The 18736-nt window shown below is 38.3% G+C and overlaps 1 protein-coding gene across 1 annotated transcript; it reads left to right on the forward strand.

The window, feature by feature from the left end:
* Positions 1-3092: 3092 nt before the first annotated feature.
* LOC106086708 (membrane alanyl aminopeptidase) lies at positions 3093-12440 on the forward strand. Its single transcript, XM_013251482.2, has 7 exons — positions 3093-3198; positions 6031-6554; positions 6630-6788; positions 6871-7345; positions 7409-7650; positions 10829-11953; positions 12021-12440. The coding sequence occupies exons 2-7, from the start codon at positions 6058-6060 to the stop codon at positions 12322-12324; spliced, it is 2802 nt and encodes a 933-aa protein (XP_013106936.1). The 5' UTR covers positions 3093-3198; positions 6031-6057; the 3' UTR covers positions 12325-12440.
* Positions 12441-18736: the final 6296 nt, after the last annotated feature.

Here is an 18736-nt window from a genome sequence, read left to right on the forward strand (position 1 = left end):
CCACCGCAGAAATATGTTTCTGGTGTTCATGCTGGGATTTGAACCCATGCGTTCGGCTTTATAGGCAGACATAGTAATAAAGACACGGTGGTCTCCAGTCAATATTGCTGGCCGACCTACATTATATCCAATATTTGTGGGCATTCTTAGTATGTTCCAAAGTGACACTTGCAAATATTTGACAATGACGGAAATAAAAGCTTCTAAAGGCGCAATTCCTATCGTATTTGGCTGAAATTTTGCATGACATATTTTATTTTTACTTTCAACAACTGTCAAATAAGGTTCAAATCGGTTCATATCCTGATATAGCTGCCATATAAACCGATCTGGGATCTTGACTTCTTGAGCCTCTAGAGGTCGCAATTATTATCCGATTTGCCTGAAATTTTGTACGACGGATCCTCTCATGACCATCAACATACGTGTTTATTATGGTCTGAATCGGTCTATAGCCCGATACAGCTCCCATATAAATCGATCTCTCTATTTTACTTCTTGAGCCCCCAAAAGGCGCAATTCTTATTCAAATTGGCTGACATTTTACACAGGTCTCCAACATATAATTTAATTGTGGTCCAAACCGGATCATATCTTGATATCGCTCTAATAGCAGAGCATATCCTTTCTTATATCCTTTTTTGCCTAAGAAGAGATGCCGGGAAAAGAACTCGACAAATGCCCTCCATGGTGGAGGGTATATGAGATTCGGTCCGGCCGAACTTAGCACGCTTTTACTTGTTATAAAATAACATTGCACCTCAATTTTCCCTGTGGCAAGGCCTATGCCACTTATCCGTTTGATTCTCTGAAGGATCTGTTCGTTCAAATGCTGGTCCAGGGATTGGTCCTCACATTGTTAGAAGCCCCTTTCAGTTCCATATTAGCTTTGCATGTGTTAAATATTTTTTATTATTATTGCGAAATTCATACCGTAATGGCGTAAAATCATGGATTTTATAGCCAGATTTTTTTATTAAATTTGTATCTTATCGAACGATTACGGTTTCTAATTTAAAAAATATAACGTTTGATTTTTGTTAATTTCAATGCAATAAAAAACCAAAAATAATCACCAGGCAATCAAAGTATATTACCCTAGGTGTCATACGAAATAATATTTAATGATGATTTATCAAATTCGATATCAATATTTATAATGCAAAGTGTTTAAATTGTGTGATTTAAATGGAATATAAAAACCAAATAGGGGTAATTGAAATCATATGCAACTACATACGTCACAGACTAAAAGACATAAGAGACTTGTCTCCTTGTTAACAGTCTGTCAAATAAATTTTGTTTGTCTTGTCTGTCTTGTCTGTCTTGTCTGTCTTGTCTGTCTTGTCTGTCTTGTCTGTCTTGTCTGTCTTGTCTGTCTTGTCTGTCTTGTCTGTCTTGTCTGTCTTGTCTGTCTTGTCTGTCTTGTCTGTCTTGTCTGTCTTGTCTGTCTTGTCTGTCTTGTCTGTCTTGTCTGTCTTGTCTGTCTTGTCTGTCTTGTCTGTCTTGTCTGTCTTGTCTGTCTTGTCTGTCTTGTCTGTCTTGTCTGTCTTGTCTGTCTTGTCTGTCTTGTCTGTCTTGTCTGTCTTGTCTGTCTTGTCTGTCTTGTCTGTCTTGTCTGTCTTGTCTGTCTTGTCTGTCTTGTCTGTCTTGTCTGTCTTGTCTGTCTTGTCTGTCTTGTCTGTCTTGTCTGTCTTGTCTGTCTTGTCTGTCTTGTCTGTCTTGTCTGTCTTGTCTGTCTTGTCTGTCTTGTCTGTCTTGTCTGTCTTGTCTGTCTTGTCTGTCTTGTCTGTCTTGTCTGTCTTGTCTGTCTTGTCTGTCTTGTCTGTCTTGTCTGTCTTGTCTGTCTTGTCTGTCTTGTCTGTCTTGTCTGTCTTGTCTGTCTTGTCTGTCTTGTCTGTCTTGTCTGTCTTGTCTGTCTTGTCTGTCTTGTCTGTCTTGTCTGTCTTGTCTGTCTTGTCTGTCTTGTCTGTCTTGTCTGTCTTGTCTGTCTTGTCTGTCTTGTCTGTCTTGTCTGTCTTGTCTGTCTTGTCTGTCTTGTCTGTCTTGTCTGTCTTGTCTGTCTTGTCTGTCTTGTCTGTCTTGTCTGTCTTGTCTGTCTTGTCTGTCTTGTCTGTCTTGTCTGTCTTGTCTGTCTTGTCTGTCTTGTCTGTCTTGTCTGTCTTGTCTGTCTTGTCTGTCTTGTCTGTCTTGTCTGTCTTGTCTGTCTTGTCTGTCTTGTCTGTCTTGTCTGTCTTGTCTGTCTTGTCTGTCTTGTCTGTCTTGTCTGTCTTGTCTGTCTTGTCTGTCTTGTCTGTCTTGTCTGTCTTGTCTGTCTTGTCTGTCTTGTCTGTCTTGTCTGTCTTGTCTGTCTTGTCTGTCTTGTCTGTCTTGTCTGTCTTGTCTGTCTTGTCTGTCTTGTCTGTCTTGTCTGTCTTGTCTGTCTTGTCTGTCTTGTCTGTCTTGTCTGTCTTGTCTGTCTTGTCTGTCTTGTCTGTCTTGTCTGTCTTGTCTGTCTTGTCTGTCTTGTCTGTCTTGTCTGTCTTGTCTGTCTTGTCTGTCTTGTCTGTCTTGTCTGTCTTGTCTGTCTTGTCTGTCTTGTCTGTCTTGTCTGTATTGTCTAGAAAAGTATTACCGATTTTCGTCCTTTCCAATATCAATACTTAAACCCTTACATATTTTGACATATAACTTTCTTCCAGAAACTGTCAAATACCTGATTTAATATTTATTGCTACCTATAGCTAAAGCAATAATAAATTTTGGCATATATAAACGATAAGATATCACTTGTATATTGCGCGTATCTCTACACTCTATTATCTATCTAATAAACCGATTATCTCTGTGGCGATTTTTGAGAACCTAAAACTCTATAATTCAGAACAGGGCTGCGATAGCTTTAACACTGAAAAAACATCGATATCCCTCACCCACCGTCCCCTACGAAACTCTATCGACGGTACCTAGAATCTGCATTCATGTATATGGCAGGGGGTATAAATAATATGCCGACAGTGGAGCAAGAACTATTTGACAATATTTGCCAGAGATACCAGAGCGAAAGGTAGCCTTATCAGATGGCCCATAAAATAACATTTTTGAGATAAATTTCAAAGAGTTGGCGTATTGGTTATAAATATAACTGGCATTTCTGGCCCATCCTCAGTTGGCCATTAGTTTTTGGGGCCATTACAACGAAAAGAATCCACATTGAAGGTGGGTACCCTAGCTCGGTGAACACCACACCCTGTAAACCTTAGTGTTTAAATGGGGGAAACAAAAGTTTAACCAAAAGAAAGAAAACTACAAGTGGATTCAATATTTGTGATGTACTTAAAGTGGAAGGACACTACAAAAAAAAAAATAAAAAAATATGCTTGAAAATTTTTAAAACAAAATTCGAATTTTTGGAAGAATAACCTTAAAAAACTGAAGAAATATATAAATTTTGTTTTTTTTTCAATTTGAAGAAAACTCTTGAAAACTGTTTGTGAAGTAAATTAAAAAGTGCTAATAACAGTGAAAAATTACAAAAAAATCTTTTTTCAAAAATAAAGCAAATCTGTTCTTAAAAGTGTCACAGGAAAAATGCAAAAACCATGGTTCGAATGCAAGCAACAAAATTTTGGACTGGGTTAAATTATGCTTCGTTCTTTATTGCTTAAGAAATGTGGAAGTGCTTGCATTAAAGCGATTCAAAATTATGCGAATTCTTTTGCGGTTTTTGGAAAATTATGGGAATGATGTGAATATGGTCCTTCTTTTCATCAAGACACTGTGGCAACATGAACTTATTTGGTTCTCTGTACTTTAGCCACGAAAAAATTTTGTTAAATTTGGACCTTTTTGATATACCCTTCTTGAAAGCCATTGCATGGTTTTATTCAATACCTTATTTAAATATTCTTCGAATGGGTGTGCCCGATGAGGACCACGCCCACTTGGGAACTGGAGACCATTCTAGATATACGACCCATTGACATACAGATTAAGTGTGATCGAGGCGACGATAGTATAATCGAGGCGAATATTGGAAACCTGGAAGGAAGGGAAAATGAGCCTTGAGGTTGAGTGCGAGACACTGCTGCCGGTGGCACAGTCTTGGATTGACGGATCTCTAGTATTGCCATCTGGAAGATCATGTAACACGGATGGGTCAAAGCTAGAGGACAGAGTGGGCCTGGGGGTCTACAATGAGAACCCAGGGACTGAGATCTGTTTTAGACTGCCTGACCATAAAACGGTCTTGCAGGCGGAGATACGGGTGATCAAGGAATGCCTCAGGTGGTGTAATACTAACGCGAGGTCGTCGAGTGTGAAGATCTTTACGGACAGTAAATTGACCATAAGGGCAATAACAACCAGGGCAAGAAGGAGATTAACGCCTTCTCTGAGGATGATAAAATCTGCATCGTTTGTGTGCCAGGCCATAACGGAATAAGGTAATGAAAGGGCAGATGATTTGGAGGTGAAGGCCAGAGGACTGCCATTGATAAACTTGGTTAACCCGAAGCCTTTCGGGCCGACGCAGTTCGAGTTAAGGGCGTGGCGACGATAGCGCATGCAACCCTGTGCAACAGCTAAACGGTTGGTAGGACGGCGAAAATCCTATGAGATCGTGAGACGACACATAGGACTGCGAGCTCACTTATGTAAAATCGCTGCGGCAAGCGATAGCATGTGTAGGGCATGCGGGGAATATGATGAGACGTTGGAGCATTTCCTTTGTCCGGCTTTCGGCTTTTGCGTCTAACAGATACCGACTCATAGTTGGGGACACTATTACAGACACGAACCAACTTAGGGGTGTGGCATTGAAACAATTAAGGATTTTTTAAGTAGCATGGAATCTCTAACTTAGAGTTTCTTTTTCGAGGTTACTCTTTTGCATTTAGAGCGCACAACAAGCCGATTACTGGCGTAGGTGTATGTCCATAGTGGCATGGGGGGGATTAATATCTGCACCCTCTTTTCAACCTAACCTATATCTAAATATAGACATATCTGAACCATACTCGGCGCGTTCCTCTAGTGTTCTAACTTGACTCACTATGCCAAACTTCAGGGAAGTCGAGTAATAAATATGTCTTTTTTGCGCCCAAGAGCTTAATTCTGGAGATCGGTCTAAATGGCAGCCATTAGCGAACCCTACCCAGCATTCTGAATAAAAGCAATAAAATGAGCAAATTTTGAAACAATGAAACTTTTCTTGGAAGTGCTTAGTCTAGACCACAGAGGTCTTTCACGCTTATAAAGCCAGCTATATCTAAAGGTAGACCGTTTTGGACCATATTCGTCGCGTATCTCGAGAAGCTTAATACAACTCCAAGTGTCTAAGCTCATCAATAATTAATGCCCTTTTTATGGGCCCAAGACCTGAAATCAGGAGACTGGTATATATGGTAACTATATCCCAACATAGACTGATCAGGACCTTACCCGACACGAATGTCAAGGAGCCTAAATATGATCCGATCTGAACCACATTTGGCAGGATTAAGTAGGGGTTTGCCTGAACTCAATGTGCCCATTTTCATCGAAATCGGTCTAAATACGCTATATTGGGCGGCCGGTCCATAGGGCATATATATCCAAATATAATCCGATCTGGACCACACATCAGATCGGATCAGAACTTACTGAGCCAAATTTCATTGAAATCAGAGTAGGGAACAGCACTCATTGACATTTCGCAAATCAATGAGTGCTGTTCGATTTTATTTTAAGCTCCATAATAAGTGGCCTCCTTTTGACAGCCAAGTCCGAACGGCGTGCCGCAGAGTGATATCTCTTTGGGGAGAAGTTTTTACATGGCGTAGGACCTCCCAAATGTCGCTAGTATTAGGAGGGGACAACCAGCGCTGAAAATTTTTCTGATGCTACTGTATTCGAATCAAGGCATTCAGCGTCATAGGTGGACATGCTAATCTGCACTTCGATAGCTTACGGCTTTGGCCGAAATATGTACCAAAAAATCGTCTTTATAAAACCCTTGGCCGTTTAATAATATATATTAATCTTAACTACCGTTTTTCCAAACTCTTTCAGTGATTTTTCCAACTCCCCCCTACAAACATGAAGTACATCCTTAGTACTGCCCTATTGGCAGCATGCCTTTGTATGGCTGCTGCTGTTCCTTTGGAGGAAATCGAGTCCATTACACCCTTTGCCGATCCTAATTATCGCCTACCACTCACCATTCATCCGGAAAATTATAATATTACCTTAAGACCATATCTCTTGGAAACGGATCCCGCAAATAACCGTTTCACTTTTGATGGTGAACTATATTTGACAATAGTACCTGCCGAACCCACCAACCAATTGGTGATGCATACGAAAAATTTAAAATTCACCAAACGTGAATACTGGTCTACAGCTTCACCAAACAATGTGATAGCTCTGCCAAATGTGGAACCCGATAATGTCACCGATATTATTACCTATACCTTGACAACGGCCATGGCCAAGGATCAGAAATATGTGTTGCATTTTGTGTATACCGGTACCATGGATGATGATATGCATGGATTCTATCGCAGCTCGTATACGGATCCAAAAAATAATACCAAGTGAGTAGAGGATACGGAAATTCACAGCAGCAGTTATAAAAATTCTTTCATACTTTCTTTCTCTATCAATTCCAGATGGTTGGGTTCCACTCAATTCCAAACCAATCATGCCCGTCGTGCCTTCCCCTCCTTTGATGAGCCACGTTTCAAGGCCACTTTTGATGTAACAATTAAGCGTCATCGCAGCATGAAGACTGTCAGTAATACCCGCATCATCAAGAGCGTCATGGATGGGTATGTTAAGCTAGAAATCCTAACACAAAAACTGCAGCACTTTAAAGCCTATGGCATATCTTTTCTTTTGTGTCTTTTGCAGTGAATATTTCATCGATACCTATTACACAACACCCAAAATGTCCACCTACTTGTTGGCCTTCATTGTATCCGAATTCAATGAACGTTTCAATGGTGAATTTGGTGTTCTTGCCCGTCCCGAATATTTCCAACAAACCGAGTATGCCTTCGATGTGGGTCAAAAGATCTTAAAGGAATTCGATGACTATTTCAATCTTCCCTTCTACTCGTTGGGTGTGGACAAAATGCATATGGCCGCTATTCCCGATTTCTCTGCTGGTGCTATGGAAAACTGGGGTCTTCTCACCTATCGCGAACGTTCTTTGTTGTATGAGGAGGGTTCGACCACTCGCGGTGCCCAGCAAGCTATTGCCGCTGTGGTGGCCCATGAACAAGCTCACATGTGGTTTGGTGATTTGGTCACTTGTCAATGGTGGAGCTACACATGGCTGAATGAAGGTTTCGCTCGTTATTTCCAATATTTTGGAACCCATAATGTAGGTTAAACAAGTGCTTGCCACTCAGGCGTTGATAAACCTGAGATTTGTTTCTCATTACAGGTCGAAAGCCACTTTCAAATGGATCAACAATTCGTTGTGGATCAAATTCAAACTGTCATGAACATGGATTCCACCAACAGCACCAATCCCTTGAGCAATGAAAATACCAACTCACCCTCGGATTTGGGCCGCATGTTCAACAGCATTTCCTACAACAAGGGTGGCAGCTTCATTCGCATGGTCAGACATGTTATGGGTGAGGAGAACTTCAAGAAATCTTTGCAAGAATATCTCAAAGAGTAGTAAGTATTTTGTTGTGAACATGTTTAAATCAGTGGCGGGCAAATGCACACACACACACTATTACACATGTTTGTGCATACGAACAAGAACATAAGCCCATGGGCTGGGATATATAACACACACTAGCACATGTGCTCACATGTGCATTGGCCAGCCACTGCTATATAAAATCTCTATGCATGAAATTGCACGAATATTGGCCTTGGGTCATAGGCACGAGTTGTGACAGGGTTTGATGACATTCTTACCTATAAGGTATTTAAAATTACCAAGTTCAGATACTAAAGCTATGGTGAGAGTAAGGTCGTGGCTCTGGATATCCTCAAGGCATTTAATAGGGTCTTGTTTGGTGTCGGTAACAACTTTGCTCGATTTATATCGAGTTTTCTCAGAGATCGCACCGTCTATTGACGGTGAAGATATCAAGCAGTCAGAACATGTATTCGAGGTGTCGAAAGAAGCATTCAAGTGCTTGGGCTTTCTTAAGCGGTGTAAGAAATATATCACTCCCGCTGATCTTCTTCATATCTACGCTGAGTACATCAGGCCGAAGATGAAATATAACTCACATATAGTGGCATGAGATCCAAAATCATCCTTGGAGCTGTTTGACCAACTCTATTATTTCCCTTGAACATCGTCGAAACGAGTGTTGTGTGCCGCTGTTCTATCCATTCTTTCACGGTGTGTGTTCTTCGGAAATCAGTCTTCTGATTCTTGACTTAAAGTGTTTGTCAGAAATACAAGATTTTCTAGAAGCGCGCACCGGTTTGTTATCGAATGGCCAGCTGATCGGACCATGCACTACCGAGAGAATTTTGTTTCGCAAGATCAGTTCGTATGTGAAATCGACTTCTGGCGGATGTTTTTTCCGCTACTTACGACATCCAGAAATTCAAAGCAAGTATCAATAAACACTACTCCCTCTTTCTCTTCTCCTATCCTTAACTATCCTCTCCAACGCAATACACCGCATATATAGGGGACATCGCCAGTGTGTTGGATGATTGAAAAAAAAGTACGGTCCACATCGGTCAATATATATTAAAAACATCATTCATATGTATATTGAATAAGCCATTCAAAGAACTTGACAAATGCGTTCATTGATGGAGGGTATATAAAATTCGACCCGGCCGAACTAAGCACTCTTTTACTTGTTTTAATTTAATTAATTGCTACACTTATTACTGTGCAGCAGTACTCATTGAGTTATTTCATTATAAAGTTGATGTCGGTAGGCTAGTGGATGCATGCAAGACTACCAAACATGAGATCATGAGTTCAATCCTCTGCGGTACCAAAATTATTAAAATTTGTTTTTAAGGGTGATAGAAAACCGCGAGAGCAGCAGTAAAACAAAGGAAACAAAGAAGCGCGAGCCGAACAAAGAAAATAAAAACACCACCACCCGAAGTAAAGCACATGCGGCGGGCTGGTAAATGATTCTTTGTCTTGCTTATGGATATATTTTTGTTGTTATATGTTGTACCTTTCAACAACAAATTTGTACTTTGGGTCATTGAGATTCAAAATAAATTGTTGCAGGAAAATTAACAACTTCCGTAGTTGTTTTTATACCCTACACCACTACTGTGGTACAGGGTTTATAACTTAGTGAATACGTTTGTAACACCTAAAAGGAAGAGAGATAGACCCATTGATAGGTACACCGTTTGACTCAGAATCACTTCCTGATTCGCAATTATCATCTGATCATCTTCAAATTTGGCACAAGCATTTTTTTGGGCCTAGAGACGAAGCCTATTGAAATTGGGAAAAATCGGCTTCGTCCAATTTGGACTAAAATTCGAATTATATCATCATTTATAATCCGATTCGACAAAATTTAGCTCGAGTGATTTTCTCATAAGTTTCGCCATTGTGAAGAATTTCATAGAAATCGGCTCAGATTTAAATATAGCTCCCATACATATGTTCGTCCGTTTTGGACTAAAATTGTAATTATATCGTCATTTGTAAACCGATGAACGAAACGATCACGGAATTATGCACGAAGGGTTCTCTTATCAGTCTGGACATTATTAGTGAATTTCATAGAAATCGATTCAGATTTAGACATAACTCCCATATAGATGTTCGTCCAATTTGGACTAGTATTTTGTCATTTGTTAATCGATTCACACGAAAATTGTCACAAACGATTCCCTTATGACTCCCGGCTATTGAATTTAATAGATATGGGTTCAGATTTAGATATAGCTCCCGTTTATATTTTCGTCCGATTTTGAATAATGCTCAATAATTTGTTAACAGATCTTCATAAAATTTGACACGAAAGTCTCTATTATAACTAAGTTTTGGATATAGCATCTCCCGATTTTCACTATTAAGGCCTTTGCTAACTCATTTATCAATCGATCTTCTCAAAAAATCTAGTTTAAGCTAATTTTAAATTCGACGACTTAGCTCTAGTAGCTCAAAAATGCATACCCAATGTGGTGTAGGGTGTCAAAAGGTCGGCTTCGCCCGACTTTAGCCCGTCCTTCATTGTTTCAATCAAAGTTGATACCCAATGAGGTGTAGGGTGTCAAAAGGTCGGCTTCGCCCGACTGTAGCCCGTCCTTCATTGTTTCAACCAAAGTTGATATTTTTCAAAATTATTATACCCTCCACCATAGGGTGGGGGTATACTAATTTCGTCATTCATTCTATTATCTGATTATAATGAATTTGCACACAAATTTCTGTTAAACCTGATATAGCTGTCATATAAACCGATCTCCCGATTTGACATCTTAAGACCCTAGAAGACCCAATTATAATCCGATTAGGCTGAAATTTTCCACGAATCGTCTGAAAGTCTCTGGAAATCGAAATTGTTGAAATTTCGCTGTAATTTTGCTAGTTTTGTTATGACTTTCAACATCCAACCATTTAAACCAATCTCCAGGCCAGCCTTCTACGGCACTTGAAAAATTTATTTTTTTTCTGGTTTGGCAGAAATGTAGTACTTAAAGTGCAGCTATACCCTTCAACTATCTTAATTTTGTGTTCATTCTTAGGAGGGCCCAATATTTGTCCAGGCCAAACTTGGCACGCTTTTACTTGTAACTTTTTGCACATTTGCACAACTTTTCCTTCTCACTCTCACAATATATACGAATCCTTTTGAAGTCTCACATTTTTTTTTTTTTAATTTCTCTTCTCTTACAGCCAATTTCAAAATACAATTCCCTCACAATTATTCGCCGTATGGAAGAAGCATATGCCTCCTGCATTCCAAACCGATGCCGATGATCTCTTTAAAAGTTTTACAGAACAAGTAGGTTATCCCTTGGTGACATTCAATATGACAAACGATAAAACTGTGGTCGTTAGTCAAAAGCGATTTTTGCTAAAGGGTAATGATGGCGCCGATGATTCTCTTCTTTACACCATTCCCATCACTTATACCACAAATTCAACGAAAAATTTCACCGATACCACACCGGTACTATTCCTGAAGAACACCACTGACGCCACCATCCTTACTTTGCCCACTAGCGCTTCCTGGATAATTGGCAACATTCAGGAGACTGGTTACTACCGTATGAACTATGATACCAGGTCCTGGCATGGCATACATCATGCCTTGAATTCTGGCAATTGGGGAGGTATTCATGAATTGAATCGTGCCCAAGTTGTGGACGATCTCTTTAACTTGGCCCGTGCCAGTGTCGTTGATTACGATTTGGCCCTCGACATTTTGCAGTATCTAAGCACCGAGACCCATTATTTGCCCTGGACGGCGGCTTTCAATGGCTACAACTATCTTGTGATCCGTTTGGGTACCGATACCAGTGATTTTGCCTACTACATACGCGAAATGACCTCCAAGACCTATGATCTATTGGGCTTCGAGGAGAAAGTAAACGACACCTCTTTGGATATTTACAATCGTGCCAAGATCCTTTCTTGGTCCTGTAAATTTGGCAAGGACGACTGTATCTCTAAGGCCAAGAGCTACTTCAATAATCTGGATAACAAACCAGTGCCGGTGAACATCCGCTCCGCCGTCTACTGCACCGCCATGCGTGAAGGCAATATGAACGATTTCGATAAGCTCTTCAATAAATATCTTACCGAGACTGTAGCTACTGAGACCACTTTGCTGTTGAACTCCCTGGGTTGTGTCAAACATCCCGATTTGGTTGAAAAGTTCTACAACATCATTTTGAGCGATCAGGTGCGCCGTCAAGACAAGTCCAGTGCCCTATCCAGCTTGTACACCGAGAACAATGAAAATGTTGAGCCCTGCTTCGATTTGGTTACCAAGTCATTTGATAAATTGGCCGAGGCGTAAGTTGAGAATAATTTCTGTCCTTAAGTAATAGTTAAGCATATAATATTCTCTTTTTTATTTCAGTATGGGTAGTTATGGCTCGGTTGCCACAGTCATTTCAAACATTGCGTCTCGCTTTACCACCCATGCACAGGAAGATAAATTGAAGAATTTCAACAAGGATAACAAGGCCAAATTCGGAGAAGCAGCAACCACTTTAGAGGCTGCAGAAAAGACCGTTGAAGAAAACTTGGCATGGGCCGAAGCCAAATTAAGTGCCTTCAGAGACCATTTGACTCTATTCAGGAAAAACGGCAGCCCCTCCCTTAGCAGCTTTACCGCCCTCACCTTGCTGTTGGCAGTATTCATGGCCCGTTACCTGCAATAATTTGAGTTCTCTATCGAGAAATTCTTCGTTTCTAAGTTTGTAATTAATAGTCAGCAGTGTGATCGTGTAATAGACATTTTTAGTTGTTAACACACAAAATTAATTTAGAAAGAAAACTAAAAAAAAAAAAATTAAAACTCTAAAAAAAATTTTATGTTTTTCATTTATTCTTTATATTTTTTTAGAGAAAACAAGTAAAAAGGCGTTTATTTCGGCCGGGCCGAACTTTGGATACCCACCACCTCGGGTATATATGTAAACCACCTTTCGTCAAAAACCGGTGCAAAACTCATACCTCATGTCCCATAGCAGAAATATGTGGAGGGGCTTAACTTAATTCTTTGTCCCAAATTTCGGCAACATCGGACAATAAATACGCTTTTTATGGCCCCAAAACCTAAAACCGAGAGATCGGTCTATATGGCAGCTATATCCAAATCTGGACCGATCTGTGCGATAATGCAGAAGTATGTCAAGGGGCTTAACTTAACTTACTGTCCCAAATTACGGCGACATCGGACAATAAATGCGCCTCTTATGGGCCTAAGACCCCAAATCGGATTATCGGTTTATATGGCAGCTATATCCAAATCTGAACCGATCTGAGCCAAATTGACGGATGATGTTAAAGGACCTAACACAACTCACTGTACCAAATTTCAGCAAAATCGGATAATAAATGTGGTTTTTATGGACCTAAGACCCTAAATCGGGGGATCGGTCTATGTGGCAGCTATATCCAAATCTGGACCGATCTGAGCCAAATTGACGGAGGATGTCGAAGGGCCTAACACAACTCACTGCCCCAAATTTCAGCAAAATCGGATAATAAATGTGGCTTTTATTGGCCTTAGACCCTAAATCGGCGGATCGGTCTATATAGGGTCTATATCAAGATATAGTCCGATATAGCCCATCTTAGAACTTAACCTGCTTATGGACAAAAAAAGAATCTGTGCAAAGTTTCAGCTCAATATCTCTATTTTTGAAGACTGTAGCTTGATTTCAACAGACAGACGGACGGACATGGCTAGATCGTCTTAGAATTTTACGCTGATCAAGAATATATATACGGAAATAGATATTTCGATGTGTTGCAAACGGAATTACAAAATGAATGTACCCCCATCCGTCGGTGGTGGGTATAAAAATAATATAACACATAGAATAATCCAATAAAACGAAAAAGAGAAAATTAATTTAAAATATATAAATAAATAAAAAACCTTGGTTTTTTAAACTTATTTTAATTTGTTTAATTAGTCTATATTCTTTAAGTTTTCGTTTTATTTTAATTTAATTTATTTTATTTTATTTTATTTTATTTTATTTTATTTTATTTTATTTTATTTTATTTTATTTTATTTTATTTTATTTTATTTTATTTTATTTTATTTTATTTTATTTTATTTTATTTTATTTTATTTTATTTTATTTTATTTTATTTTATTTTATTTTATTTTATTTTATTTTATTTTATTTTATTTTATTTTATTTTATTTTATTTTATTTTATTTTATTTTATTTTATTTTATTTTATTTTATTTTATTTTATTTTATTTTATTTTATTTTATTTTATTTTATTTTATTTTATTTTATTTTATTTTATTTTATTTTATTTTATTTTATTTTATTTTATTTTATTTTATTTTATTTTATTTTATTTTATATTATTTTATTTTATTTTATTTTATTTTATTTTATTTTATTTTATTTTATTTTATTTTATTTTATTTTATTTTATTTTATTTTATTTTATTTTATTTTATTTTATTTTATTTTATTTTATTTTATTTTATTTTATTTTATTTTATTTTATTTTATTTTATTTTATTTTATTTTATATTATTTTATTTTATTTTATTTTATTTTATTTTATTTTATTTTATTTTATTTTATTTTATTTTATTTTATTTTATTTTATTTATCATTAAATTGCTGTATTAGCAAATCCCCAATTACTGCAATACATTGTTTTTCAATGTCCTCCTTATCGCAACCAGTTTTCAAGCTTTTTATCGACTTTCAATATCAGCCATTAAAGCTCAATAAATTTGATGTTAGTCTAAATTTGATAGGCAAGTTCTCAAACAATTATAAATTCGAGTACAGCACATGATACAGAAATATGTATGAATTCATATACATTATTGCCTAGCATTTTGGTATACCATCCAGCATATTAGTTTGCCCCTCAAATCTTATCTTTGAAAAGTAGCAAACTAATCATTACCTGATTAAGGTAATCGTTACTAATGTGATCGCTGTTAGAATATGAAAGTCATATATAATTTTGTTATGGCAGATTTTCTGACAAGACAATATATAAACAAGTAAGAACAGGATTTCCGAAAGGTAATTCGTAGTCCATATGGCAGCTTTATCCAAATATGGTCTGCCCAAAATGTCTCGGAATCATGCTACTTACACTAAATCGGGCAAACCCCATATAGCTCCCATATAAACCTATTTCCCGGTTATCCCCGGTGTAGAAGTCGCAATTCTTATCCGATTGAAATGAAATTACGGCTTCTCCATATGTGTAGAATATCGTCTCAATTGGTCTACAGTCTGATACAGCTCCCATATTAACCGATCTCTCGATTTTACTTCTAGAGCACCTAAAGGTCGCAATTCTTATCCGAATTGGCTGAAATTTTCCTCAATGGCTTCTACTTCGTCTCCAACATTCAGTTCTATTATGGTCCGAATCGGACCATAACTTGATATAGCTCCAGTAGCATAGCGATTTTTATCCATTATCCTTTATTTGCCTTAAAAGAAAAACCAGACAAAGAAGTCGACAATCGCGATCCATGGTGAAGAGTATCTAGGATTTGGCTCGGCCGAACTTAGCACTCATTTTATTGTTTTCCTTTAGTTTGTTCATATATACCGGACATTTTTTACTGGTTGTGTAGTGATTTTCATCTAAACCTAAATTCAACTTATACACTTTTAAATTTTTATACCCACCACCGAAGGATGGAGGTCTATTCATTTTGTCATTCCGTTTGCAACACATCGAAATATCCAATTCCGACCCTATAAAAAAATTATATATTCTTGATCGTCGTAAAAATCGACGACGATCTAGTCAAGTCCGTCCGTCTGTCTGTTGAAATCATGTTACCAATTTCAAAAATGAAAACAATTAGTTGAAACTTTGCGCAGCTTCTTTTTTGTTCGTTAGGTTAAGCTCGAAGATGGGTCATATTGGACTATATCTTGATACAGGCCCCATAAAGACCGATCACCCGATTTAAGGTTTTAGGCCCATTAAAGTCACATGTATTATCCGATTTCGCTGAAATTTAGCACAATGTTTTGTGTTAGGCTCCTCGACATGCGCACTGAGTATGATCAAGATCTTATCTCCCGATTTAGGGCCTTGGGGCCATAAAACAGGCATTAATTACCCGATTTTGCTGAAATTTGTCAAAGCCAACCTAAGTTGGGCTTTTCCACATCCGTGCCCTATATAGAGCCAGCAAACTATCGAAAATCGTAACATGCGATATTTTCTCCATTTTTATACCCTCCACCATAGGATGGGAGTATACTTATTTCGTCATTTTGTTTGTAACTCCTCGAAATATGCGTCTAAGACCCCATAAAGTATATATATTCTTGATCTTCGTGACATTTTAAGTCGAACTAGCCATGTCCGTTCGTCCGTCAGTCTGCTCACTTTTGAAGGCGTAATGCAATCCGCTTGAAATTTTGGGCAAATACTTGTTATTAGTGTAGGTCGGTTGGGATTGTAAATGGCTCAAATCGGTTCATTTTTTGATATAGCTGCCATATAAACCGATCTTGGGTCTTGACTTCTTGGGTCTCTAGAGGGAGCAATCCTCATCCAAGTTCACTGAAATTTTCCACGTAGTGTTTTGATATCACTTCCAACAACTGTGCTAAGTATGGTTCAAATCGTTTCACAACCTGATAAAGCTGCCATATAAACCGATCTTGGGTCTTGACTTCTTGAGATTTTAGAAGACGCAATTCTTTGCGTGTACTTTGGCTGTAATTTTGCATGTTGTATTTTGATATCACTTCCAACATTTGTGCGAAGTATGGTCCAATCGGTCCATAACCTGGTCTTGGATCTCATATAAACCGATCTTGGATCTTAACTTATTGAGCCGCTAGAGGGCGCAATTCCCATTCGATTTGGATACATTTTTTTTCACACGCAGGGGGTGTCCCCTATATATATGCAGTGCATTGCGTTGGCAATTAGGAAAGTTATGGGTTGGGGGGGGGGGAAAGAGGGAGTAGTATTTATTGATATTAGTCTTAAATTTGTGAACGTCATTGTCGGTGGGAAAGACATTAGCCATAAGTCGATTCCACACGCGAATGGTTCGGGCGAAAAATGAATTATCTCGGTAATGCATGGTTCGGTCGACCTGCCAATTAATTACAAACGGGTGTGAGATCCTGGCTAGTCTTGTATTTCTGGTGAACATCCTAACGTCTAGAATAATAACACACACGCCCTGAATGTTGCGATAGAGCAGTACAACGCTATCCAGATTCCGACCATGTTCAAGAGAAGCAATAGAGTTGGATACTTTACTGTCCCCTATCAACACCATCGCTCTCCGTTGAACCCGGTCAAGTAGCTCCAAGGATGATTTTGGAGCTCCTGCCCATATATGAGAGTTATATTCCATCCTCGGCCTGGTAGTATGGATATTGAGAAGATCAGAAGAGGTGAAATATTTCTTGCACCACTTGAATGGTTTTTTCGACACTTCGAAAGGTGTTTTGACCAGCGCGCATCACATTATATCTTCATGCCTAGAGCATCAAGAGTATCTGACTGCTCAATATCTATACCGTCGATAGATATCGACGATTGGTATATTTTGCATGAGGTGTTTTGATATGACTCCCAAAAACTGTAATGAGAATGGCGCAAATAGGTACATAACCTGATATAGCTGTCATATAAACTGAACTGGGATCTTGAGTTCTTTAGCCTCTAGAGAACGCAATACGATTTGGCACAAATTTTGTACAACGATATCTTCCATGGCCTTCTACATATGTGTGCAATATGGTCTGAATCAATCTATAGCCTGATACAGCTCCCATATAAACCGATCTCCCGAATTTGCTTCTTGAGCCCTTAATCGGTCTAAAACTTGATTTAGCTCCTTCTCCTCCACTCTTATTCTTTGTTTGCCTTAAAAGAGATACTGCGCAAAGAACTCGACAGATGCGATCCACGGTGGAGGGTATATAAGATTCGGCCCGGCCGAACTTAGCACGCTTTTACTTGTTACAGTTTGAATATATTTGATACGGATTGTTTAATAACCCATCTGAAAACATCCGCCGGGGTCCATCAAAATAAGTCAGAATTGGATATATCTCCAACATTGTACTCATGGAGTAAGTGTATAGTATTATACAGTCGACACCGCCCGCGACTTTTGGCTTTCCTTACTGGTTTCAAATAAGTAAGTTCTTCTGGCATTCTTCTTCTTCTGTATTAGTGTTCAGCGTTTTTGTGAAAATTCAATGTTATCAACCATTTGATACCAAATTCCATGTCAAGATCAAAAAACAAACTTGAATAACATATGTGTACTCGGGTGATTATCTAAAAACTCTTCAAATCTTATCGAATGGTCAAGACTATTTGATCCATGGCAACAGTGTTTATGCATTGCAGAGATAAGCCTTGAACAAAAGTAGTTAAGTTCTTGGTGAGCATTGGCTGGGGCTACTTAAGTAATAGAATTTAAGAAAGCCTCCTCATTCTCAAACGTCCTAAGGGCAGAAGGCAAACTACAAAATAGCCACTAATTACCTTAATCTCAATTGAACATTGCCTGTTTTGTTTACCTAACATATATGTTGAAATGTTTTTCTAGGGGACATCCCCTTTGAACCGATAAGTGAAACTGGTTTTACGCTCAACATTGCTCTTTGTACTGTTTATATTCACATATTGATTTTTTTATACCCACCAACGAAGAATGGGGGTATATTCATTTTGTCATTCCGTTTGCAACACATCGAAATATCCATTTCCGACCCTATAAATTATATATATTCTTGATCAGCGTAAAAATCTAAGACGATCTAGCCATGTCCGTCCGTCTGTCTGTCGAAATCACGCTACAGTCTTTAAAAATAGAGATATTGAGCTGAAATTTTGCTCAGATTCCCTTTTTTGTCCATAAGCAGATGAAGTTCGAAGATGGGCTATATCGGACAATATCTTGATATAGCCCCTATATAGACGGATCCGCCGATTTAGGGTCTTTGGCCCATAAAATCCACATTTATTATCCGATTTTGCTGAAATTCGGGACAGTGATCTATGTAAAGCACCTCGACATTTTTCTGCAACTGGGCCCAAATCGGTCCAAATTTGGATATAGCTGCCATATG

This window comes from Stomoxys calcitrans, chromosome 2 (genome assembly GCF_963082655.1).
Source record: "Stomoxys calcitrans chromosome 2, idStoCalc2.1, whole genome shotgun sequence".
NCBI classification, from domain to species: domain Eukaryota; kingdom Metazoa; phylum Arthropoda; class Insecta; order Diptera; family Muscidae; genus Stomoxys; species Stomoxys calcitrans.

What these genes read in the sequence shown, in the direction of transcription:
- LOC106086708 (XM_013251482.2), top strand. Translation starts at nt 6,058, where the DNA reads ATGAAGTACATCCTTAGTACTGCCCTATTGGCAGCATGCCTTTGTATG. An exon ending in GATCCAAAAAATAATACCAA is followed by an intron (nt 6,555 to 6,629) that starts GTGAGTAGAGGA and finishes TATCAATTCCAG; the next exon opens with ATGGTTGGGTTCCACTCAAT. An exon ending in ATCAAGAGCGTCATGGATGG is followed by an intron (nt 6,789 to 6,870) that starts GTATGTTAAGCT and finishes TGTCTTTTGCAG; the next exon opens with TGAATATTTCATCGATACCT.